This window comes from Typopeltis vanoorti, chromosome 23 (genome assembly GCF_054136105.1).
Source record: "Typopeltis vanoorti isolate ZY-2024b chromosome 23, IOZ_Tvanoo_1.0, whole genome shotgun sequence".
Classification (NCBI taxonomy): domain Eukaryota; kingdom Metazoa; phylum Arthropoda; class Arachnida; order Uropygi; family Thelyphonidae; genus Typopeltis; species Typopeltis vanoorti.
Window position 1 is genome coordinate 6,478,224 of NC_143571.1, and position 27,157 is coordinate 6,505,380.

The window sequence follows — 27,157 nt, forward strand, 5'->3', positions numbered from 1 at the left end:
GAGTTCGTTCAGATTAGCGAAAAGTTCGGATTTAGAGAATTTTCCCCCAAGAGGCAACAATAACTAGCGTTTAAGACAAAAATAATCAGATTCCAATGTAAATAAATGAATTAACTGATAGAAAAAATACTACTGTACTGTAATATAAAACTTAAAAAATAATACAGTACACAAGTTTATTTTAGTAAAAAATTTAGTTTGCATGTACCTGTATTGGTGAGGATTCTGATTTAATAAAATTGCATAGTTCAGTACATAACTAAATTTGCGTAAAAAATATAACTTTCTTGTACACAACACACACACAAAAATTTTTTTTTTTATTTCTTTGTAAAAAAGTCACTGATTTTCTTTTGCTTCTTGGAAGCTAAACTTTTTTCGAATGCTTCTTCGCGGAGCTGCATTAGCAATAAAATTTTGTGGAATGGTGTATCATTCTGCTTAGCCCATTCTATACACATATTAAAACTGTCAACTGCTTCTTCGTGTTTTACTTTTTTTTTTCTTCGAATTCTTTATCGTCATCATCGTCTGCTAATTCATTCTGTCGCGTCATATTTATAATTTAAGCATCTGATTTGATTTCGAATTCACTTTTAGTTCTGCCTGTAATCCATTCCGTAACATCTGTTTGTGAAATTTCAACATTTGGATTTATATTTTTAACCAAATTATGCCCGTTTTGAATTTCCGCTTCTTTGTGTATCACCGTAGTTATCTTCGTAAATTCTAGAAGACCACAGTTTTTTCCATGACGCTCGGCAGCGGTGATTCATGCCGACAATACAGTACAGTATAAAAAAGCAAACGTGAACACACAATAAATCAAAATAGGCCTACAGTGTAACCATACAATCGACAGTATGAAAAAATATATACTGTACTGTAATAATAATAAAATAAATAATAATAGTTAAAATAATAATTATTAAATAAAAATAATAGTACACAAAATAGTAATACGTAATAAATAAAACTTTTTTTTTCCTTTCAAACCGCAGTTTGGATTACTACTGTAGTACGTTTTGATCGGTACGACGTTTATACCGACACTTTTATTAACGGTGACATGTAACATGCGATATATTTTGAAATTTTTATATTCAGTAATTTATTTTATTTTATTGTACAAATTTACCTAGCAGGTAAATAAACTTAGTTGTTGAATGACATTTGCATTTATCGGTGCTGTCTACTTGCAGAGATAATGGGTACACGATGTCACTGATATATATATATATATATATATATAATTCGGTTTATGAACTTCTTAAGTGTTATTCTGAAATTATGAAATTATATATATATATATATATATCAGTGGCATCGTGTACCCATTTTGGTTGGGTGTGCTGTCGTGGCTTATGCAACCCGCGCTACAAAATTCACGTCAGTTTGACCGAATGATTGCATTTTTATCGATGTACGAAAGTGTTAAGAGTGTATAGCATATCAGTGCTCATCTTAATTGGTCTAATCATTAGACCAATTAATATAGTCTAATGATTTTTATTAGACTAATGCAATTAATTGTAACCAAATCTGCACAGAGTGGGGACGATTTAAGAAATATATTCGAAAACAATAATGAAAAAGAATGCTGTATTTGGTTGGTGTTTTTGAATTACTCAAAGGTATAAAATTTGGAAGAAGAGGACGAGGCTTACCTCCTTCGACTACAGTACTGTTTCTTCCCATTGTAAATATGGGCAAAAAATTATAAATTTATCGAAAGTTATATATTAAAAACTTGTCTATATTAATAGAAAAATTTCCCTACCACGTCAGTTCACGCACGAAAACAGATAAAACTTGGAAAACAAAAACAGCAACATATGACAACGTTCAATTGGATTGGTTGACAATAATAACCAATTACAGCCTCCAAGTAGTATTGTCTCAGAGCTCACCCAGCCTCGCCTTCTGGGCCGTTTAAAACTACTAGGACGCTAAAAATTTGACCCGCTGCGCCATCTGTATATCATTTCAAAGATGTATGTATTTTGAAACAATACCCAGGCTATTAACGCGAATGTGATGCAATGCTTACGCGTCGAAAAGTGAAGCATTAGTATATTGTGTTTACTTTTTAGGAATCACGCGAAGTCTGGAAACAATTAGGGGAGTCTTTAACGGAAATAAATGCAAAAAGATAATAACCGTGATATTGCTATTCGGTGCATGAGCACCGCACACTTTGAATATTTATCACTGATATATGTCCGTAACACACGGAAACGTAATTTCAACATTTGAATTTTTCAGGTTTTATTTTTATTTTTTCATCGTCAACAGTAACATATATTATTACATGTCCATATTTTGAAATCATATGAAAAATCAATAATCGAATTCTGTGTGTATTCCGCAACTATAATTATCACAGATTATTCACGTATGAATAGGGAAATATCTGCAGAAACATGCATCTAACAACTCATAAAGTCTACTAAGTGAACGTGAACCAAGTTGTCCTATTATGTGCCAAATTGCTCTGTTATATTGCCAACTGGTAATGTCAAAGACTTTTTTTCTCGACCTATCTTTTTTCTTCTGCATCCATTAGTTGGTCTGAAGAGAGTAAGAGCACTGAACATATGCAAGGGTGAATATCTAAGTTGGTGTCCCACTCACGTCAATTGGCATGTACAAAATTTAATAAATACGCAGTTTTGCATTTATAAAAAATTTTAATTTTTCTATCCAGAATACGACATGCAGGCTTGGAATAAAATTCGAGTTTTTTTTTTTTTTTTTTTCTTATCCACAAAATTTCCATCCGCTTCCCCCCCCCCCCCAAGAAATATGGTACCCAGTATTTGTTCTTCTCTCAAGAGAATACTCTCTTCCCTTTATTAGTGTCAATGCAAATATTTTATATTAACTTTTATAATTTCGTATTGTTGTTAATTTAGATGATTTTATCATTAATATAATTATTTCAGAGCATTCATTTATATTATTTTATTAATTTTTTTACTTGGATGAATATAAAATTTTGACATTGTGGCAGGTATTAAAAACTGCGAAATTTTTTAGAGATATCGCAAACTTTGTGACTCACCATTCATCACTGTTGCTTCCTCTTTTACATTTAAGTTTAAGCGAGAAGAGCAGTATTTCCATTACATACAGGAAGTTTACAGTGAAGGGTTGTTCATTGAATATCCAAACGTATAACTCAGTGACTGTAGAAGTAAATCATCAGCACAACAGATGTCGCCACAGGTAAATCGCTTACCGTGCGGAAAATTCAAAATGGCGGGGGTTACAGGTCTAGAGAGGCTGCTGGAAAAGCACAAGGCCGATATTTGCGAATTAGATGTGATAAAAATTATTTCTTCCTTGTGTCAGAAAAATATTTTTGCAACAGAGGATGTAAGGAACATAGAAGAGGAAAAAAGTGCCCAGAAAAGGACGGAGACATTTATAAGTTTATTATCTCGGAAAGGTTACACTGCTTTCCGTGAGTTTTGTGTAACTTTGGAAACTGTGTCACCACAGCTACTCACCAGGTTTGCTTTGGATAATGCTGGTAAGTCTTTTGTCTTTGTTGATGATATAGTTTGCGTGAAGTCTGTGTAAATGATAATACGACACCATATGGCGCATAAGTGTAACTTGTTGCAGACGAAGTTACATCGATCGCACATGAAAAACTTCTTACGCGACTTCCTTGCAACTTAGAAAAGTGTGTTTATATTGATTTCTTTAGCCGTATAATTTCAAACTGTTGTTTAAAAAAAAATAATAATAATAAAATAATTTATAGGTAGCATTGTTTGCTAACCGCATGGTATACTTAGGCTTAACGTTTGTTTGACAAAGTTGCTTTCTCTGAAGTGTGTACGTGGGCCATGAGCACCTGTCTACACGATATAAGCAGCTAAGGGCAGCGACAGAGAGGTTGCCCACACACACACACACACACACGCAGGGCTGGTGTGCACACATATGTACACATAAATACATGGAGTGCGTTGTACGTTGTAACGAATAGGCCACGGTCAGTGGGTCAGATAATCTTGTTCGGGTTTGTTGGTAAACCGGTTTCAAAATATAATGACCGTAATGATAGCACAACTTGGAAGTTATGGCTGTTCAATGTCTGATTAATCGCTAGCTGACGACGGAAGCAATTCTCGGTTTTCGACATTAAAGTTACCTTCGAAAATGCAACTGAATTCTACTAAGTGCTTCGGTAACTTGTGCATATTCTGTTACTGCACAGCTTTCTTATTCTTTTAACCATTTTGTCCATTTGAAAGCATTACGTTATGAATTGTCAAACTCATTTTCTGACTTGGTTTTTATTAAAATAATGTAAAATTGATCCTGAAGGATGAATAAATTGAAATGAAATGTAATAATCTTTTGATGTATTCGTGCTCTAAAATGGTCAGGACTGACTCAAAAGAAGGATTCAAATTCGAAGAAAAATTTTGATATTGGAGGATTGGTTATAGTGGTCCCGTACAACTGAAATGTATGTCCTTGAATGAGGCTTGCTAGCTCGTGGTTTTCAGTGACGGTTGGCTTTCTGGCAATGGTTATGAAATGTTTGCGTTCTAATTATTTTGATAATTAACCAACGTTGATGGACTTTTTTTTGTAAAAGGGATTGTTATTATTATTTTTTTTATTTTTTTAATAATCTTGTATTTAGCGTCCTGAACTTTTATTTTTGAGTTTTTAACGGATGCTCTAGCACTCTGGGTCGCCCCCCCCCCCCCACTTTCTACCATCAAACAGCAGCACTTCTTCAGAAATATTCTCTGCTATGTTATTCAGCATATTTTTCTGCAGTCAAACCTTTTTTGCAGACTAGGTCAGCGAGAAGTTTGGAGTTATTCCTTCAAGGACTGAATGAGTTCAAAGCAAAGTATGATGGATACTGCACAAATGTTGGATAGTGCTTGACATGATGTTTAGGGCCTCCCTCGATGAGTCTATTTCTCATTAGAATCGTCAGCTTTCGAATTGCCATGTTCCTTTTTCTAAATCGAATTATTCTTAACTAAGAAGGGTTTCCTTCTTCTCCACATACATGGAATCAAAATAATATCTTGAAAACACCCGCTTTTTTTTTTTTTTGTGTGTGTTTTTTTTTAGGGATGGAAGCCATAATTTTATAGTATCGTTCAAATTTGGCAATCCCTTGAATATTTTAAAGAAGAAAAAAGTTTTCTCACCGACGGGTTGAAAAATATACCTCCTATGCCGCCATTTCCACTCTGTCTTTGTTATGAAGGAATTAATATGTCTTCCATCCAAAGACTTATGTCCATCTAGGGTGGCAACGACGTGAACTCCACGAAATACCGAAATTTATATTTATATCACGATATGAATGTAACTGAAGTAAAAATGTGTTCAGTTTTATGTTTGTGAGGTAAAAACATCAGCACCCAGAGGAAAGCCAATCCAACAGCTCTAGTTTGAGATCGACTAACTCACTGCTGAAAAAAGAGAGAGAGAGAAATAAAAGTCAATAGTAGTTGATTAAATGCCCATCTGAACATAGATTAAAAAAAAAAAAGATTTTTACTATTTCCAAAGTGTTGTTTTAACAAATGAACACTATGATATCTTTCAGTGTCTTCTGACTTCTTCCGTTGGATTTCTTAAGCTCGTTCAGAACTAAACTGTTTTCTACTTCTCATCTTGTTTGGTTTCTTATTCCTAGCCATAATTTCTCACAATGTTCCACTCCACTTTTGTTTCCGTATTCCAATATCTTTTTCTGTTCTACACTGAATTCCTTAATTGGCTCCTACATATGATCATCCCCGTTCTTTGTATGGGTTGTCTGTAGTCATAAAAATCTAAATAAGAATAATATCCGTTGATGCAACTCACAGATTTAATCATCATAATTCTGTCAGTTATGTACTTTCATTCTTGTTCGAAACTGATAGCTATTTCTTTTCTTTTCGTCTTTCAGACAAACTCTCATCATATCACCATGAAAATCATCCTTCATCCCTAAGGAATCTGATTAGGATTGTCAAGCGTTTTGATTTACAGATTATCCATAAAATTAACTTTTATATAACATAAAATTAACTAAGATTAACCTTAAAATAAACAAATAAAGCGTTTTGATTTACAGATTATCCATCAAATTAACTGGAAGTTGACTGTCCGTAAAAGAAAAAAAAATGTCTATGAAAATACCAAGAATCTTGTCACAGAAGATGTTATGTTTGCTTCATAAATTCACTGAAGTATTTTCAGAATTCATGGAACAATATCATTTTTTTAAATTTCATTTTATGGAGTTCAGAAGTATAACCTGTCAAACGCTTGAATAAACTGATTATTTTATTCACTAGTATTCCACTAATAGCTTGTCAGCTCGTCAACTACAATTCTTGAAATAGTGCCTTGGTTTCGCCTTGTATAGCGACTGCTTTTGAAGTCAAAATATGTTCGGAAAAAAAATTCTTTTAACCTACCCTTTTCTTTCCCTGAAAAATCTTTAGAAAAAGATTCTTTTAAATTACCCTTTTCTTTCCCTGAAAAATCTTGTTAACCATGTTTTTGACTTCGTGTAATCCAATGATAGATCCCTCCCCCCATACTTCATTTGTTGACAGTTTCTTTGCAATGTGGGGATTGTTATATTAGTTGCAACAACGTCATGCTTATGGTACACTGTAACATTCTCGTAACGTCTACTTTTGACTTTATGCTAGTATTCTCTTGGATGGCGACAGTGTTTTATTATTTATCTCTCTCACCTGTTTTCTTATGCATATCTGCTACCAAAGTTTGACTTATAGAGTGGATGGTATCGGGTTGTCCTCGCCATCAACAGGATTCACACAACTGCTACTTGTTAGTTATAAGCGCCTGAGACTTTCCATTGACCCCTTTACTATTATCCAGGACGCATCATTTAGGAAGTGGAGATGTTTTCAGAAGGAACTGAAGATTTCCCCCGAGATCCACAGAAACGATCTAGCCTGTTATAATATCTGTTCAAAAAAAAAATAAAATAAAATAAATAAATAAATAAAAAATTCTACGGTAAAAATTGCATACTACTTAAATAGGGGTTTAAAGAATTCCGAAATTGAACGACCTTTGTCTCCGCTTAATTGTAATAATATATACGCTGATCAAGCATTCGTACACGCACATACATACATAATAATACACTCATTATTCACGAACGTCCCTAATTGGTTCCTGGAAATATGCTTGTTATGCGAATAATTTCCCATAGGAGCAATATTAAAATTGGAAATTCGATTCCTTATGGGTCTTAAGAAAAATGACTTTATTTTTACTAAACTTATCAAGGTAAACGGCTACTAGGGGTTGAAATAAAAGAAACAAATATGCTAAACATTATTAAACAAATTAAATATAATATTTTTACTTAAATATAAAGAGCTAATAAGCTTCATTTCGGCGATATAAACATTATTTAAATTATAACTTTACCGACTTTGCTGCGAGTTCTCCGGTATTGTACTACGTACTAGGGTCACTTGCATTAGCTCACGCTAGTGGTCGCCGATACTTTATAGTTTACTATATTCGGCATGAAACTCTCTGATTCCAATCTTTGAGTTTCTTATTCGGTTTTAAAACAATGTGGGATTTAATATCCCCTTAATTTAAATAATATTTTTAACTGTTAATACATGCAGCATGCATTCGATTTCGTTCTTTAAATGTATGAGATCATGCACATCTACCGTAAAGGACGATGCAGTTACCTTAGGTTTTACTTTTGATTCGTAGAAATATTGCCGAATCAGTGGTGACAACGTCCTTTGGTTGGAAAGGACGTCGGTTGGATTCCTGTCTAAGACGCGAAGAACCTTTATATAAATTTATTTAAGCTGAAGGGAATTTCCTCCAGGGAATCCTGTAAAGCAAGCAAATCGGTCAGAAGAACACGCAATTTATAAAGAGTACACTAGCCTATAGCCGTAGCGTCTTCGGCTGTAATTAAAAACTCCTTAAATACTAATAATGCCTCAGCTAAGAAAATAATTACTAGCTCTTTTCCGCAGTCTTATAACGAATCACATGCTACTAAGATTACTTGTATGAAGTTAATTTTCTGCTTTTAAAGTGATGAGCTGTATTCTTCCTGTATCCGAAAATAAAAGTTACAAAAGTAGTTTCTTACAAAGATTCAATGTATGCAATTAAGCTGTTACTAAGCTACATAAGGCGTCATCTACACCAGATATCTGGAATTTGAGTTGTTACGTTGGGGTTCCTGAATAATAATGAGCCAAGCCTACAAATTCATAGGGTTGGCTCATTATTATTCTCTCATAGTTGTTAGGTCATGTTTTGTCAGTCGAAGTGAAATCTTTCTCTTTTTAAACTTGTGAAAATGTGAACCACCCGGAATTTTTTTTTAAAAGATAGCCCAGTTCAACTGCGAAGTCGTGTTTTTTTTTTTTTTTTTTTCTGAAAAAACATCATGCTATCTTTATGTGTTTGTCATTCAGTTTTTTCTGTAAATATTGGTGGTGGCGTGTTTTTTTTTTTTTTTTTGGAGGGGGGGAGAGGGAAGATTCAGGAAATACTCATCTTTATTTTCGAAACATGGAAGCTACGATCATTTTACTGCGAACGGGGGGGGGAATGGCAATTTAAGGTCATATTAATTGACAGGCTCACATATTTTTCGTTTTACTTTATAATCAGGGCTGCCATTTATAATAATTGTGTGCAAATTGTGGAAGATGCTGGAATGGATGAGAAGAGTAACGCTTCCCCTTCCCCTAGTAACTGCTGGCTAGTTACTAGGGGAAGGATACTAAAAATAAGGAAGAATAAGATTTATTTATTTTTGCTAAAACATGTAAGAGACTCTGCAAGTCTTGTGATCTCTACTGGACAACCTTATGTTTTTTGTTGGTCAGTAGGAGTACATGCATCAAACCTTCAGAAATGTCTTCAAACTTCGGTCTTATGAGGACTCTTGATAAAGGCTGCGTTCTGTGACATTCTATATACCTATTTTATTAAACTTGTATTTTTTAAAATAAATACGTGGATTATTTAAAAGGTTTGTACACTGCGTATTTGTGGTCAGCAGAGCGGTGTGATAGTTTCCACTTTCACGTCAGTTTTGCTGGTTTTCTATTTCGTCAATGTGCAGAACTTTGACCCTCGCGTGCGTATGTTTACTTATTTATTATGATATTTAGGAAAGAAAAAGAAATAGTAAACCAAAAGTGTTAAACGAAATTATATTTTAGTGGTTACTGTAATACAAATTCGACTGAAGGTGAATTAGTCGGTGTCAAATCGATATGACACCGACTAAGTCACCTTCAGTTGAATTTTTTCCCCTCTCGAAAACAAACTCGAGTTTCCTTCGAAATAGACAAACCGATCGGAGAACATGCAATTATCAGCGAATAGCGCAGTCACCGCATAGCTTTAGTTTTATCATGGTCCTAAACAACAGCTGTGATATGAGTGGAATCGTAAATTATCGTTGTTTTGTGACTTAGATGCCTGTGCTGGATGGAACTTTCAACGAAGCGTTGCCCTTAGAGTTTTCTTCACATAAAAAGAAAAATGCACAAAATATGTGCCATTATAGTTTAAGTTGGCAAGTATTAATAATCTTTTTAAGTTATAAATTGCCTACGTCACTCATTTCTGCTCTGCCGTTTTATGTTTATTTTTTTGTTATTTATGTTTGTAACAGGCCAAAGTTGAAATCATTATTCCTCCTTAAAGTGTCGAGTGAATTATCATCTTACATTCCTAAAATATTTGTTCACCAGAGATATCGCGTATAGTTTTTGTTGATGACTATTTCATTTTTAAATAAAATACAGCGATAAACATTATACTGATGGACATAGACCCCTCACTCCGCTATTCCCCCAAAACAGTAGATATAAATAAGATTTGATGTGTTGCAGAGTAAGAGATTAATCCTCTATTTAAGGATTTTGATATTATTTTGATATGCCAATTTTTTTATTTTTATACCTTTGTTTATACCTCTGTTTTGTACCTTTGTCTACGACTGCCCACGGATACGCTGATGTCATCAATGCACTGTTTACCCTATAGATGTCATACTTGTTAAGCAATAATATGAAACATAACAAATATAATGAACAGATGCTATCAGAATATTTCAGTGTAACCAACTATCGATCCATGTTTGGCATACATAAAACATCGCTTGTCTCTTTCACAAGGAACTGAAAAAAGAATGTAAAAAGGATGCAAAAAAAAAAAAAATATATATATATATATCCAGACAACATTCTTTTTAGATGTGGTTCTTTGTATTCTCCTTGTTGGTGATTGTTATCGAACATAATAAATGTAACTCTTTCAATAGACATGTCGTTCATGCCGTGATTTAAGGCCACTGACTAGATAATTAGTGCGATGTAAAGTGTCTGCCTTGCTTTGCCTATGTTTAAAGTTTCCCCTGGTCATCTAATAATAGTTTTGTAGTTCTTCAGAGAACAATGGAAATAAAAGGAAGTGCGCAGTTCGTTGTATCGAGAAGGAATTGAAAGAAGAAGAAATACGTGGTTGAATAAGCCGTAAAACTTGTTTGAAAACAGACAACCCGATTTTTTTTTTTTTTTTTGCTCGATCCCATTAAATTCATATAACAGATTGTTTACTGTTTGTGTGCATATTATGTTTTTCAAAAATATGCGCTACTCTCCTGAAGGAGACAGCGTAAATAAAAATTTGTCCGTAATAATTAGCAGTGAAGCACAGTGGAATCCATGCTTTCGGTGTCACTAACAGAAAAAAAAAAAAAGAATTATTCACATTCATTAACACTCCCCCTCCTTTTAATATCGATTTTGTTTGAGGTTTTGTTTAATGCGTGAGCAGTCTTTATTTCAAAAATGTTGGTACTTTTTTCTTCTTCTTTACTCTTAACTGATCAGGACTGTCTGTTGGTTGATCGGTCTCCAAACAAGGGAGAAAGCTCAAGAAATACTTACATAATAATTGTAAACGGAGGTAATTATAGATTACGAGTAACGGCCAGGGTTTGGCGCGCGACCACCCAGTGATCCGTACAGCTATGTCAAAAATAAAAATTAAATAAATAATACAAGCAAATGACAGCATTGAATATATTGTGAAACCAATTTTCTTTTAACTAAAAGGACTGAACCATAAATCAACAACGCTAAGGCATCAGCGGTGTAACTATCCCTCGGAACTTTGCCATGCGGGAGTGGAGTTGGATGGGTAGATTCGAACGATTTAATGGACCCTAATAAAGCGCTAAGTGGGCTCTACAAAATCTGCAAAAGAGCCTATCCAGAGCTTTTAAGAGAGGCTATTGAAAATTAGAACGCTTTAACTTGCTGTTTAACTAATGCCAATTGGGTTGAATTAGTTGGAATTAAGGCCGATCAGCTTTTGCTAATGAGGCCAGGATATTATGTTCTCTTAATTGTTTTCCGGTTGCTTGGTTTTCTTATCTTTGTAGAATGAAAACCTTAGTTTCTGGGAAAGAAAAAAAAAAAAGCTCTGTCTCTATATGAAACTGGCTAACTCACCTTCTTTTGAAAAATTCGTATAAAATATTATTGCATCTTGGAGGGAATTCGGATCTCTTTACAGCCGAAGGGTAAATGTCGCAACGTTGACCAAGTGAATAAGTACTCCACAACTGGCTGCGTATTTCAATTCCACTTTGGCATGGATATTTGTTTCTTTAGGCGATAGATGAATAGCTACTAGCTATTATAGAAGCAGGGGTTGGGGATTAGTGTTAAAAAAGTTATTATTATTATTATTATTATTACTAATTTATTCATTTTTATGATAATTTTGCTTGCGAAAATTGTAAACCTATGACACTTTAGTACTCTGGACTAGCCGAGTTACATAATCTGGAAACATGGTTCTTTTTCAAGTTACTTCAAAACCAATAAACAAGGCAGTGACATCCTACTGAGCAATGAGAAAGTAAAAGTAAATAATACGACTGAGAAGAGAATGCAAAAATAAACCATCTCCAAAATTCATGTCATAATTTAAATTTTTCTAGTAAAATTTAAACAGCTTACTAAATGAAAACATGCCGATTAAAAAAAAAAATGGTAAAATTGAAAAATTGAGACAGTTCGATAAAAATTCAGAGATTTTTATCATATTTCTCGCTATCAGAATGCTGTGTATGCAGAAACAGATCAGTGGTATATCTGCGAAACGCATTAGCACAATTTTCCATTTCACGTCCCCTACCGAGTAACTTTCCTTTCCTGTTGGAATTTTTATTTTCACGTGTTCCATTTGTTTTGCGAAGTACATAGCAGAACTAACTGTCTGCTGTACACAGAAAAAAAATGGACCATGTAAGAATGGACATTTCGATGGAAAAGATAAGTTCTTTGAGACAGGAGACGTTCCGGGAAATATCCGTAGTTGTGTTTCTCTATTTGATTAAAACATTTGATTTACTTAAATGGTCACACTAAACATATTTGTGTTTAGCATGACATATTCATTGAGCAGTTCCTTGTTTGTACTATGGTTCCTAAACTGGTGATCATAATTTCACGATATCAGAAACGAAACTGGTTCATTATCTCCTCTCAATGCTTCACGTCATATTTACAGATATCTTAGGAAATATGATAAGGAAATAGGGAATCTACTACTTCGATAGAAAACATTCCAAGACATTAGTAGATTCTAGGCATTTTTAAATTTCTGTGGTTTATACATATTGCAGATCTGCAAAAAATAGCCCCATGAAGTAATAAATATATACAGTATATCATCTCATCTTCCTTTTGTCTCGCGGGTTTATTAATCATCGGACCTCAAACCATTCACAGGATAAGGTGGTCAGCCCTACGCCCCGGTGTTCCTATGTCCTGTAGTTTGAGTTCTCAAGGTCGGTTTGCTGCTTTGCGGGATGAAAACCCCCAGGATAAACTGAGGAAAAAACCCTACTGTCTACACCCAAGACCAGCTAACTTGGCTATGGCTGAGGAAGATCCGTCAGCTCCTCACGTCTCCGTCTCCGACGAGAATCGAACCTGCCATATGGTTGCGAAGCGCACAGCCACTAGGCTAACCGCGCGGATATATATATACACTACCTCATATATATATATATATATATATATAGATGCCAAAAAAAGGATAGAAGGAATGTCGAACTAGTTACCAAACAAATCAACGAACGCAACTTTATGTTGCCTGAGAATTCCAGTCCGAAATAAATGCTAACGGAAGAAAGTCGGCAGGTCTTCATCAGCTTTAAAACTTGTACTTTCTTAATCAGCGACAAGATAATGGTTCCTCAACACCTTCATTCTTCAGTTAGGTTAGGACAACTCGTGAACTTCAATGCTACTTAAACATACTCTCTATACGTTTTTTCACTTGGTATAAAACAAAGCATAATAATGATGCATTTTTTCTCTCATATTTCTTCTCTTACTTTATATTTGTTACTTTTGCTGGTATGAATGCGTAAGATTCATATTACGTCACTAACCTCATCTACTTCTAAAAACCTAGGTTCGTTTCTTCTAGACAATACTTTTCGCCTCTGAGCTAACACTATACGAATTCGAAACATTGTGTAGAAGAGGACACTCGTTAATAATTGATGACCACTTTCTCCTCTCCCATAGGTTCATAGGTTTTTTTTTCTTTTTGTTTCCTTATACATTTTCTGTAGATATGTTCACGAACTTGTCTTCTGAACTTGCTTCCATCGTTCCCCCATAGTAACCATGTTAAAATAAGAGTAGCTGACCATCAACACCCATTCACAGGTTCAGATTCATTCCATCTGATCTACCTCTTTCATTTCATCTTTTCTCTACCTCTCTCCTCTGGAAGAATTTTCCTCACGTGTTTCATTATGACTATAATCTCCATTTCTTCAAGAAGAATATCAGTGATATCAGAATATCACTTTTTTTTTGCTCAAGTATTTGTCCACACCGCACGGACGTGCTATAGTTTTGCAGGTTAGCAAAACCTATAGCACGTATATGCAAAACCTATATGCAGTTTCGAAGGATTAACATTAAAATTAAAAAAAAATCCACAAAAGATATATTTGAGAACGATCTTATAATAATAATTTCATTTAAATATTGAATTAAATATATTGAATGAAGGTGTTTTTTTTTTTTTTTTTTTTCTTCTCGACTTATGGTCTAAATGAGATGATAAGACCGGAGCTTTCATTCATCTTCTCCCCAAGGGAGAAGCTGCAGTGGCCTTGATGTAGGTAGCGGGAAGATCTGTTACCTCACCCAACATCAAGTTTTTTTTTTTTTGACAAACCACGGTGGTGGCGGATGTGCGAAAGGAAGAGGACCTTCAATTTGAGCCTGCTTCGCACCCTCCTTCTCCCATTACCCACATTCGAATGTAAAAATTAGCATTGCGTGCTCATTCGCATCTTACCTTTTGAAACAATTCTTTTTCGGCAAGTAATTCGCAATTTAATGCTAGTAATATCCGAATGATATTAAGGCGAGCCGTAGATTTTGACTCGAGACATTAATACAGTGCAGATTTTATTATCTGCTTAGCGGACACTTTGGAGGAACTTGGGGCACTGTAATTACTGTAATTATGATAGTCTGCTCTCCTTCGGGATTGCGTGTTGTAGGTAGATTTTTATCTTCAATTACGTAGTGTTGATGACACCGTAACCAGTGGACTAATGGGACTGTAACTTACCAAACCCTCCAAAACACGATGTTCAGTTGATGGTTAAGTACACAGGACCATGCACGATTTGAAGGTCATGATAACTAAGGCCGTTCGTAGGCTTGGGGGAAGGTGAACTAGCTTTCCCCTTCCTTAGTTTAAAAAATAATAATAAAAAGAACGCTGGGGGGATTTTTTTTTAAAGAACACTGGGTAAATATATATTTATCATACTTTTAATGTAAAAATAAGTGTTATATCGTACTCACAATACTGATATCGAATTATGCAGGATTATATATACATCAGCTTCTTTACGATTATTTTACTAAATTTGTAGTCATTTGATCTGATTTCCTTAGGAAAAGGACAGCCTGCTTTCTTTATTTGAATTCGCCACTGGAGTCCTAAAAGTTGCAAGAAAATGCTAACACGAAGTACTTTAGCGCTTTTTTTTTTTTAATGCAGTCTATTATTTTAATTTGCTTTTTAAAAAAATGTCCATAATTGTACTTAAAGAAGTCATCTGATTAAAATTATTTTAATTATTATTTCTTTTCATAATAATACCTTTCACGAAACTATAACAAATTAATGGCGTAGAGGAACTAAGGATTAGATAATCCAGGCACTCTATTAGATCCCAAACACGGTGCTTTTTTCAGTCGTTCAAGTAGGGCGGCGTTCTTATACAGGACTGTAAAAATTGCGTACTATACCAGTTTTTAAATTTAGTTTGTGAAAATCGGCTGAGATGAATTTGAAATGTCACTGTAACCCACATATGAAAATATTAAAGTGGATGGTAGGCTTGGTTGTTAAACAAACCGTTGTTTTATTAGCGGCTACGATCAACTCACAAAAATTTCATTGCGCATATTATACTTACCCCGCCCTCTCAACGTTAAGCAAACCATGTTTCAGAATAATAAAGCAGATGGTCATGTTTATAGTGGAGCGTCACTTGTCTGGTTTTTTTTTTTTCATAATGTGTTTTCAACTTGTCCTGCTCGAGAAAACGTGTTTTTGGTGGGTAGACTGAAATTGCCTAAAAACAGTAAGCTGTATCTTGTAGAGGCAACGCCCGCTTCCATATTTGCTATTAGAGGCGTATTTTTGTTTTGTTTTTATGTGAATTCCACCCAAGAAAGATTCTTAACCCTATAACAGTGTCGTAGGTGGGCGAAAGGTTATATAATTCACAAATCCTACTTTAAAGACTAAATATGGAACTGTTTTCAAGCCAATTCAGGCATCTCCAGTAAGCATGATTCATTTACGAAAGATATTCCCTAACATCTATATCGTACGGTAAGATTCGAATTTACAACCTGGTTGGAGCGTGAAGAAGCTATCCACTCAACCAACCCTCCTATCTTTTCACTGAATTTTACACCAAGTAGTGTGCCAAAATTGATAATAAAGGATGGTCATGTTTATAGTGGAGCTTCACTTGTCTGTTCGATCTTTTTTTTTTTTGTTTTTTTGTTTTTGCATAATGTTTTCAACTTGTCGTGCTAGAGAAAACGTGAAGTAGCGTGCCAAAATGCGATATATATATATATATATATATATATTGCATTTTTATATATTGCAGTTTTTTTTACCTTGGGTATAATATACGTTAAAGATACCAAGCTATTATATATATAAACTTGGTTTTAATCCTATTTCCCAAGTAAGCAAACAGACAAGTAAGTCAAGTTTGCGCCTGCACGTAGTGCAAGTTTGGGCAACTCCGCACGTAGTGTAAGTCTGAGGTAACTCGTGGTAAAGGTGGAATAAGCTCTGATTACTATTCTTAGTATTTACCCTTAATGCAAAGCCCATCTCCTTGCGGAGATGTATGATGCTATGCATTAAAGGCAAGGGCCACTACCCAGACCGGTTTCGACCTTTATTGAGTATTATACTTGGTATTTCTAAGCCTAGCTTCCACTGGTGAGACCTGAATAAAGGTCGAAACCGGTCTGTCCCTTGCCTTTAATGCATAGCATCATACATCTCCTTGCGGAGATGTGCTTTGCATTAGGGGTAAATACTAAGAATAGTGATCAGAGCTTATTCCACCTTTACCACGAGTTGCCTCAGACTTGCACTACGTGCGGAGTTGCCCAGACTTGCACTACGTGCAGGCGCAAACTTGACTTACTTGTCTGTTTGCTTACTTGGGAAATAGGATTAAAACCAAGTTTATATATAAAATAGCTTGGTATCTTTAACACACGCACACACACACACACACACACACACACACACATATATATATATATATATATATATATATTGCATTTTAGATCAGAGAGTTGGCATGCCATTGCCAGATATTGGCGCAGGAAGTAGAAGAAAGAAAAGATCCTGGTGTAATAGAAGGGGAGTGTCAACACATATCTTCTTTGTCTATGTTATCCCACATTGAAGTTTGAAGGACTTTCACAAGCAGAGAAAAGTTATTATACCTTTGTCCACAATTTTGATCACATCTCATCTGGACTTGTGCACAGCATTGGTCACTTACATTTTATGGACATAAGGATACAATGAAGAAGGTGCAAAGGCACTTAACAAAGATAATATTTTAATTTTGAAATGTTGAATATAAGAATATTTCCATACCTCAGCATAATAAGTTGGAGAGAAGTTTATATGAAGAAAACGTGAAGGTTTTTTAATAATACGAAAGGGGAACGAAGTAAGAGAGCTATCCTTGAAAATCGAGACGCATCAGTAGGGTTATCAGGAAACAAAAGGCGAGTTTTTCGAGAGAAAGAGAGAGAGAGAGAGAGAGAGAGAGGTGAATGAATAGAATGCATTCTTTGCATGGATGTTGAGTAGATCGATGGTCGGTTACATGAAGGAAATGCATGATAGGCTGGTCCGTGCTAACCATAGGGATGTAGTGAACAAATCCACGGGCGGCCAAATTAAACAGCCACTCAACTCGGCTTTAGCAAAATCAAATCACCTGGTTTTTTGTTGAAGATTTTTTGAACTCAAACTTGCTCCTTGCTCTTCTTTTCCCTGATTCAGACTGATACTAATAATCATTCAGTACTGGCTGGATGAAATTTGGTACGTCTATGAAAATTTATCTCGTCATTTCAGTTTTTGACTTCATTGGATCCTTTGCAGTGTCAAACTTATTGCGAAACAAAAGTCTACAGTGCAATTGTAATAATGAAACGGTATCACTATACCATGCGATTAAGACACACATTTTATGACCGTAGATTTAAAAAAATGTAATATTTGACAGAAGTTATGTTGTCACCACTTACTGAAACTGAAAACGATTATCCTTATCTACACTGTAGAGGGTGGAGGTCTTCGTGGTAAAACATTTTTTCCCACTCTCAAATGCAATTATTATTTGCATCCGAATGAAATATCATTTAAGAATCCAGTTACTGCGGAAGTGATATATATATATTTTTTTTGTAGAAAGTATGCAACAGTTGCTCTGTGCTAGCAAGATTGTCGACGTGTGAGGTTTCTGTGCTGGGAATGAATAGAATTAATCTTTTCCAAGTTTTTTTAAAAATAAATGTTTATGATAATCTTATCCAGGAAGAATAGGCCTGCCGCACATTAGCCTGCAGGTGAGCTAAGAGTTAAATGTTCAAGGATTGGCATTTCCACATATTTTACAAAGGCCATTATATCTTTGCATTGTAATTGTTCAGAGAGTGTGCCATATTCTTATTGAAGATTTTGCGTAGTCCAGTGCATGCGTTACAAAGGAAGTGAAGGGATATTACTTTTGTTGATATTGATATCACGATCAAAGGTGAAAAAAAAAGGGGGGGGCGAAGGAAGTTATTAAATGATAGCTCGAATAATTATGTCCGAAGTATTTTCCTCCTTTTCTGTAGTCAGAAGAATTAAAAGAAATATTTCGCTGACCGTGTTAACGAACATCGTCATTGTTTTGGAATTATGGCTGAAGCAGCAAAGGCCATGAGACCAGTGTATTCTTTGTATGTGTTTTGCATGCTAGTTTGTGGGATGAGCAACAGTTTCCGGGTGAGAAGGAGGGAGTAAAAAAAAAAAAGCTGTCACTGCCATATGAGAGCGGTTAACTCACCTTTACTCGAAAAGACTCTTTTAGAGGTTCTTCGGCTTCTAGATAGGATTAGAATCCCAGCCTTCCTTTACTGACTAATGTATGGAAGAACTGAACAGAGATGTATGGAAGAACTGTTTTTAAGATGCACATTATAGAATATTATAATTAAACTCTCCATCGTTAATACATGCAGTCGTTTCAACGGAACCTTTATTAAACATTACAGTGGAACCTCGGTTATCGAACGCCTCTGTTCCCGAACATATTTTCCGAACAAAAAACACCCCGGTTTCCGAACAGACAAACGGCAACCAAGTGCTCTGCGTGCTGAGCTGTAAGGCGGGAAAGCGTCAGTAACGAGGCACCCTTCGTTCAGTGCAGCCACCTACTCGAATTTGCAGTGAGTTTTCTTGATTTTCTTTATGTTTTTTTTTTTTTTTCATAAATTATTATTAATTTAAGCCACCATTGGGCCGCAGAAGAATAGCGATAGCAGCAAAGCGAAAAGAAAAGTTGTTGGAACCACGATAGAGATGAAAGAAGAAATCATATCCAAACATGAAAATGGCGTTCGTGTCTCGGATCTTGCTATGCAGTTCGGTATGGCGAAATCACCGATCTGTACAATACTCAAAAATAAAGAGGCGATCAATTTTCGTCTATATTTTATCTATTTATTGTGTTTATTCTTTTTATGTAAGATTTTATGCATTTTCATTATGTTTGTATACGATCTTATGCATGAAGTACTGTTGTAAAGGTTTAAATAAATCATCATCTGGGATTCGGGAACGGATTAATCCATTTTACATTAATTCTTATGGGAAAATGGTGTCAGTTTTCGAACAATTCGGTTTCCGAACAGCCTTCGGGAACGAATTAAGTTCGACAACGGAGGTTCCACTGTAGTTGCAAATGTAACAGCTGTATGAGAGACATCTCAATTCATAATTCACCCTTTAGCAGTAAGGTGTAGCGTCACATAATGATCTTGTGTTTGTTGAATATCTAAATATTCAGAAAACGATGGATTGGGTGAGGCTATGGTATGGCATGATATGATAAGATCGTCTCGAAGCCCAAACCTACAATGAGGAATTGTGGAGAATATTTCCCAGCGAATACCGAAGATATGAAAACAATCATCGCCATTCCCTCTAGAAGAAAATTTGTAAAAATCCAGAACTGAGGCAAGCTAGTGTTGGAAGCATAACTGTGCTCACATATGAACAGATGTTCTCCACGGGATAAAGAATTTGAAACCAGTCTCGTGCAGCTATGCTCAGTATTCTGATTATCCTGTCAAGCATGTCCTGAAGAGTGATTGAAATATAATCCAATTAAAGTGCATGCGCTCACGAATCGTGATCGTCTCAATGGACGTGACGTAAGTTCTTTGCCAACATTTCATTCTTTCCCCGGGGTCAATGAACAGCGTATAGCGAAAATAGCTTATGAAACTAAATATGTCGGTTACGTTTTATTTTACTTCATTCATGTTTATAATTTACTTGCCCAAGGAGTGTTCTTGTTTGAACAGAAAGGAAGACAAATAAACCACGTGCGGGAGCAGTACTGAGACGCCCCCTAGTAGATTTTTCAGCTTGGTCGTCAGCGTAAGCATCTGTTAAGTATCACCAGTGAAAACAATTTTGCAGGAAACTCAAGAATGATGACTAACGTGTGGGTGGAATTTCCATGGATGGGGTCAAACTTTTAAAGGTCAGACTTTTGAATGTAAGTATCTTTGTCCTCTACTCAAGGTCTAGAATCGAAACTTCGGAAATCAAAGATGTAAAGGAGAAACTGCCTTATCATATCATATCATGGCCACATGTGGTAAATATATTCTACAAGTCAGCAGGATTTCCTGAGATTGTCGTTGCATTATATGTCTGGACAGTAGAAAATATAATCAGAGGAGGTCGACATTGTTACCAGCCTTGGAGATGTTTTTTTTTTTAACTCACTGATGCTGCTTCACGATCATTTTTAATAGAAAATGTTTAGCAATAATAATAATTACATTACAATAATAATTAAAGAGAAAAATTGAAAAATCGTACAATGACTGCGACGAAACAGTTCATTTTTTTTTTTTACAATTTAATTTTCAAAAAAAAAAGTTTAGAAAATGTTTAGACATTTATTATGACAGTTGTCTAATATAGGCTGAAATTTGAACCATTTTTATTAATTAATTACATGTTATTAATTTTAACATGTAATTAATTAAGCAAAAATGTTATTAAATAAGCATCGTAATTTACTTAATAAACCACAAGAGAAAAAATAATTCTAACAATTTCTTACGATATCTTTAGGACGCTGGTGGCAACATTTACTACAAGCATCTTGTCAATACAAGCGAAACCTATTGCCATGGAAACAAGAAAGCACACACTGTCTTCAGCAAAACTGTTTTATTACAATAAAAGGAAGAATTTATTATCGGTGTATAAAGTTGAAGCATTTATGAGTGAATTTTAGGTCGGCAAAAATTTTCCTCCCAGCCATGATTACGTACACAAGTTGTTTTTATTGTTCAGCGCTAAGTTTAAATTTAATATCTCAGTATCATGTATTGTGGGCTATACTGAATCAGGGAAAAAAAGGACATGAAAGATCTTTTTAATGTCTTTATCAAAGAAAAGAAAATCTTTTACGTCCAAATATATTCAAAATCAGGAGAACAGACTACGGCAAAGATAGCACTAATATTGTGTTAACAAAACGACAGAGAGAGAAACTCGCACGTGCAGTGACAATGCGATGAATCACTTTGCGTGTACATTCATCACGTGCCATAGACATTTCAGCTCATTTTGAAATCGTGGCAGTTTTTAAAAAGAACAGAAAAAACCAGATGGGAATTTGTAAACGTCTACGATATATAGCCGTTAGTTAGCTGTTCGCCGCTTGGGTTCCACGCGATCAGAAATATAATTCCTTTTTCACATAGTTGCCCTTACCACGTTTTTTTTTTTTTTATTATTTTCTTTAATAGCCGCATGTATCATGTATCCTTAAAAACACGTTGATAAGCAATAAGTGCAAGGCATGCACTAATAGATAGATCACTGCGGTGAGTTATTGCCCCCTTCCACATTCCTAATTAAACTACGTTCCAGCTAATACGACTAACTACACACGAAGACGTGTGGAGTCTATCATCTGTTCGTCGTTTTCAACGTCCAGTCACCATTGACCTCTAAGACATTCCAAGTAGGAATGTATCCTCAGTTCATTCGCCCACTTAACGGGTCGCGTTACACTATCCGGCGAAAGTGTACACAATGAAAAGTACTGGGGGATGGGGGGGGGTTAAATCACGTGCAAGTAACTGCCACTGTAGTCTGCTGTTCTACATCTGCAGCTTACGCCATGCATGACTTCTCATGCTGCGAACCCCCTGCATCTTCTTAGATTTATTGTTCTTGTAGTTCAAGCACGAACAACACCTTATACTTCCTGCTCATTATAAAACTTGCAACCGCCTTTATTGAATATAACCCACAAGGATGTGTGTGCTGTGGACCGTCGAGTTGGCTTTTTTAGTCAGCTACTGTTTAAACGTTGTGCCACATGACAGTTAGTGCGCCATTTCTGTGTGATGTTAGAAGTACATTTCCGTTTTAAGAAGTTTCCCCTTTGTGTGTTATCTCTGGAAGAATTCAACACAAAGTTCATTATCTTTAGATGACTTAACTTTGAAGTAGCTCAAGTTGCTATTACTGTATAGTTCTTTATTATCATTATATTTTCCCAAAAGAAAACAACAGTTTTCTGAAGCCAACGTTCTTTCTTCCCTTTATAGGATTCGAACCTTTTTTTTTTTTTTAAAGAAAAGAATCTGCTTCCTAATTGTATGTATATATACGCAAGAAACAGAAATCGAAATTGCTTTTTAATTGAAAATACAACTGGATGGTCTTCCTGGAACTTCTATTGATATCAAGTACTCCTAAAACATCCTGATTATTTTATTGGTTAATACACAGAAGCACTGTATACTCATGTTTCGTTAATCGGGCGTGTTAATGGTAAACATATCCTCATGGTTCATATAGTGATTTCCGACTTACGACCTTTCCCACTGAAAATGGAATTGTCAAAGTGGAATTCCGTGGTAAGTCAAGGGCTGACTGCTGTGTGTATGTATTATGAACTGCTTTTGACTCAATATTTGGACACTTATTTATACTCGTTTCATATGGCTCTCCCATTACGATTATAATTTTACGGGAGGGTGATACTCTTAACTAGGTTAGCAGGGCAGAGGTGCACGTCGATGTAGATAGCAATTGTTTAGTTTTCTAGTGCAGTAAAAGAGTCGAGGTGTTTTGTCTTTGTAAAAAGAGTCGAGGTGCCCTGGTTGATATAACCTTTGTACAAAAGGTTACACCATCCTTTAGCATGTTCGCATTCTCTCCCTCTAAACCCACTAGGTGGAAAAAAAGTGAGATATAACTTACCTCTACGAAATGGAGCTGATAAAAAGATCCATTTGTTTGCTATTTGGTGGACTGTAAATTGGTAACAACTGACGCTCGCGTGACGGTCACCTCAGTAGAGATTATTTACTTCCTGCCTGCAGAGATTATCCTTTCCCATCGTTATCGTAACCACGAACATCCTAAAAATATTTGCATTGAAAACAAGTTTCTCTCCGTGTGCTAGTGCAATTATTTGTGGATGGCGTCACTGATTTTTATTGTCTTCGTGTCGTTATGCAATTCTGCTGGCTTTTGCTTTTTTTTTCTTCTCCCCTCCCGTGGGTACTTTGTATATCTCGAGTATGGATTCCATCACTATAGTCATTAATACATGCATGACCAGAGGAGATCATTAATGTATGTTTGAAAAAATAGCACACATTAAATATAATTTAACTAACAATATTAGGTAGAATTCGAAATAGTTTGCCTTTTAAAAGTAAACCTTCTTTATTAACACACACACACACACACACACACACACACACGAGTACTTGTATTTTACTCTTTCGAAAGATTGAGCGATATCCTCTCGTCTGTAATTCCTCGACTATTGGAGCATCAAAAAGTGTAATAACAGTCGTGAGAAAGTAAGAAAAAATCTGTTTCCATAGTTTATTGTCTTATTTATCACTGATAAACATGTTACGAAACCTGTTGCACTTCCGCCTATGGCACGTTTGCATGTATTTACTCTTTATTTATTCTCTTGTACAGTGTTATACTAGACAATCAACTTTGCATATCACTTCATATTACAGCAGTAGGGCAAATGTAAATGAGAACATATGTTGAATTTATGTTTTCTTCAAGCTATCAATTGTCGAATACCATTATGCTGGCCGAGTGGTTAGCGTATCCGCTCTCTAGTCAAAAGGCTGCGAGTTCGAATCCCGCCGTGGGCATAAATGTCTGTGAAAATACTAGTGGTGGGCGGTAGATGGTGATGGATTGCGTGGAGGAGATAGAGAGTTGTAGAGTAAGCCCTCCCTCGATGACTATTTGGACTCCCTGGAGGTGTCACGTAATAATAATAATTAAAATTATTCCTTGGTAATCTGATAATGTAACAGAAAGCGTACATAATCCCTGCCTGGACATTTGTTATCACGTGAAGACTTTCGGTCAGGACGTGTTTGCAGTCGAACCATATACCACACGAATATAATTGAAAACGAACGCTTTTAGGAACAGAAAATCGGAATTTTTTTTTTTTTTCACAAAAATTAAATGTTGGTTGTTTTGTATTTACGGTCGAAGTAACTCAGGCGATGAGGCCAGTGTATGAAGCCTGTTAATTGCGTGAGTTCTTATGGCCGATTTGTCTGTTTTCTGAGAGGGAAACCTTTCTATCTCCCGTATGAGACCTAACTCACCTTCAGTTGAAAAGTCCATATAAATATTCTTCGTGTCATAGACAAAAATTAATATCGGAAATTGAGATTAAGCAGAATATTAAAGTTGATTGGTAAAGTATGAAGAATAGCACAGCTTCATTCTAGTGAAGAGATTAACATGTACCAGATGTTTTTTTAAAAACATCCTTTTTAAAAAGTCTTCTGGAGTTTATGTGGGTTGATTAAATATTTCAATGGGATATTTATTTATATTTATATATATTGATCGGGTATTCCAGTGGAATTAAGTCTGCCTTTTTATAGTTTGTTTGGACTGACAACTGAACACCGAATGGAGTAATATTAGATTTTTATAATATTTATGAAAATATTTATATTAAAATATATATATATATATATTATATAAATATTATAAAAATGATTGTCACTAAAATACATGTGTAATAGCATGACCTCATAGGGAACGCATAGCAACGTACACTGCGCAGGACAACGGTTGAATGTCACTGCATATTATTTAATCAGTGAGATCCTATGATTGCAAAACATGTTTTTATTTTCAAGCAATTTGAATAATTTATCTCGTTGAGTAAAGTCATATCTGTAATTGTAAGGGGATGGAGAGAGGTTGCTGCATGAAACTATCATGTTCTTGAAGTTGGAGAGTGGTTGGTAGGCAAGAACAAAAGTTGCAAAAAATATGCTGGATTATTTTATCAGAATTATTTTCTTTCAATCGTGGAATTGAAGGTCTTTAGCTTTAAAGTCGCATTGTTTGGGGAACCCAATTTTTATTTTATTCTAGTGCGGCTAGGATTCAGACTTTTGAGCACCGCCATCTAAGTGCATTTTACTTACCCTTGAAGGGAAAAATAATAATTAAAAAAATTCTGCTACAGACATCCTTTTTCCAGCGACTGTTCTTTGAAAACTGTTTTGAAATGTGTGTATTTGTTTCACTAATAGTATTTACTTCTAAGCCAAACTGATGTCAATATTCTTATGGTTAAGACCATAAGTTAACATCAGAATAGTTTCAATTTTTAAGGCGTTATTATTACGTATTTATATAAAGAGCCAGTAATAGCTTCGACTGAAAAGTCGATTTCATTCATGACTACTCATTACATATTTGCGTTTTTATTAGACATCTCCACACAAGGAAATAATAATTTATCACGTGATCGTTTTCATGGAATTGCGACCTCTCCTCACCCCATTCATTCGTAAACCATCACACATTCTTAAGTCAAACGGGTAGAGAGGGGGAAAAGGGGCAAAGGAGATAGTAATTTCCTAAAGATCAAAGGCTGTGAGTTAGTTTTACTGGCATATAAACAAATAAGTTTTAACTGGAGGTCTAAAATCACGCAGGATCCAATGATGTAATATAGTATCCCTTTATGTTATAAAGCTTTTACACGTTTTAACAGACTGCCACACAATTCGTCAAATTACATAATGCAATCGTTGTTAGCCTTGGTGTTGGAATAACAAACACTACAACAATTCAAGAAAGCCGCAGTCTTTGATATTTAAGTGAACATTAAGTTAACCGGTCTTCATTGATTGGGTGTCACAGTAGCTCGCTTCATTACGGGCTGCAGCCTGAGAGAGAGAGAGAGAGATGCCGAAGTGAGCTTATAACCGAGAACTGTTTTTCCGACTGCCGGTCCGTTGAAGATTTTTATCTGACAGAAAACTTATTACCAATGATCTTTGCTTCTTAGTTTCTAAATGTTCACTTCCTCTTCTGAATTCTTAAAGTTATAAAATTTGAATATGAGACATATCAAACATTATTTGTAAACACTTTAGCGTGCCGTCACGAATGTTTGATGACTACCCTCCGTCAGAAGACACGCTCAAGAAATTTGTGGATTACTATTCTATTTTTGAATCACAGAAAATAAATAATAAAAATAATAAATAAATGAAATGAAGTAATAATAATAAAGAAAAAAATTATTAACGGATATGGAACAATAAAAGCAACCCCTAGCTTCCACCATCGTTTTTTTTTTTTTTTCTCGATTCGTTAAAATATATTTTCCACATTTGGGTTAAGAAAGTGATCTAGAAGAAAAGCAGAATTACAGGGATGTTGAATTAATAATTGCATAATAATTTTAGCCCTATAGTACTCATTCAGTCCGGGTTATTACGTTTAGAATTTAACCATAAGAGATGGGGAAGGGTTTGTTTATTTATTTTATCTGTCAGTTGCATGCTTTCTTCGGTCGGTTTACCTGTTTTGTAGGACGGAAAACAAACCTGAATATGAGTTTGTAGGAGGGAGAAGAAAGAGTAAAATAAAACCTGCTACCGTCATGAGATTGGCTACCTCGTTGCCAGTTAAAAAGTTCTTGTAAAGGTTCTGCGCATCCTAGACGGGATTAGAACCTGGGTCTTTCAAAACTAAAGGGCATCGTCGTTATGTTCTGTTTAAGAGTGGACGTGTAAATGTGCCCAAGGCTGTTCATTAAGAATTATTAATATCATGTTTGAAAAAAAAAAATTCGATATTCTTATGGTTAAGACCATAAGTTAACATCAAAAAGTTTCAA

The 27,157-nt window shown here is 35.2% G+C and overlaps 1 protein-coding gene across 1 annotated transcript in view; it reads left to right on the forward strand.

Annotated features, from left to right (window-relative positions):
- Positions 1-3,258: 3,258 nt before the first annotated feature.
- The window catches only part of LOC150093598 (tight junction protein 1-like), a 712,683-nt gene continuing 688,784 nt past the window's right edge, over positions 3,259-27,157 (forward strand). Inside the window, exon 1 of the mRNA XM_090413230.1 lies at positions 3,259-3,535. Coding sequence (XP_090269356.1) covers positions 3,259-3,535 — 277 coding nt within the window. The remainder of the gene's footprint in view (positions 3,536-27,157) is intronic.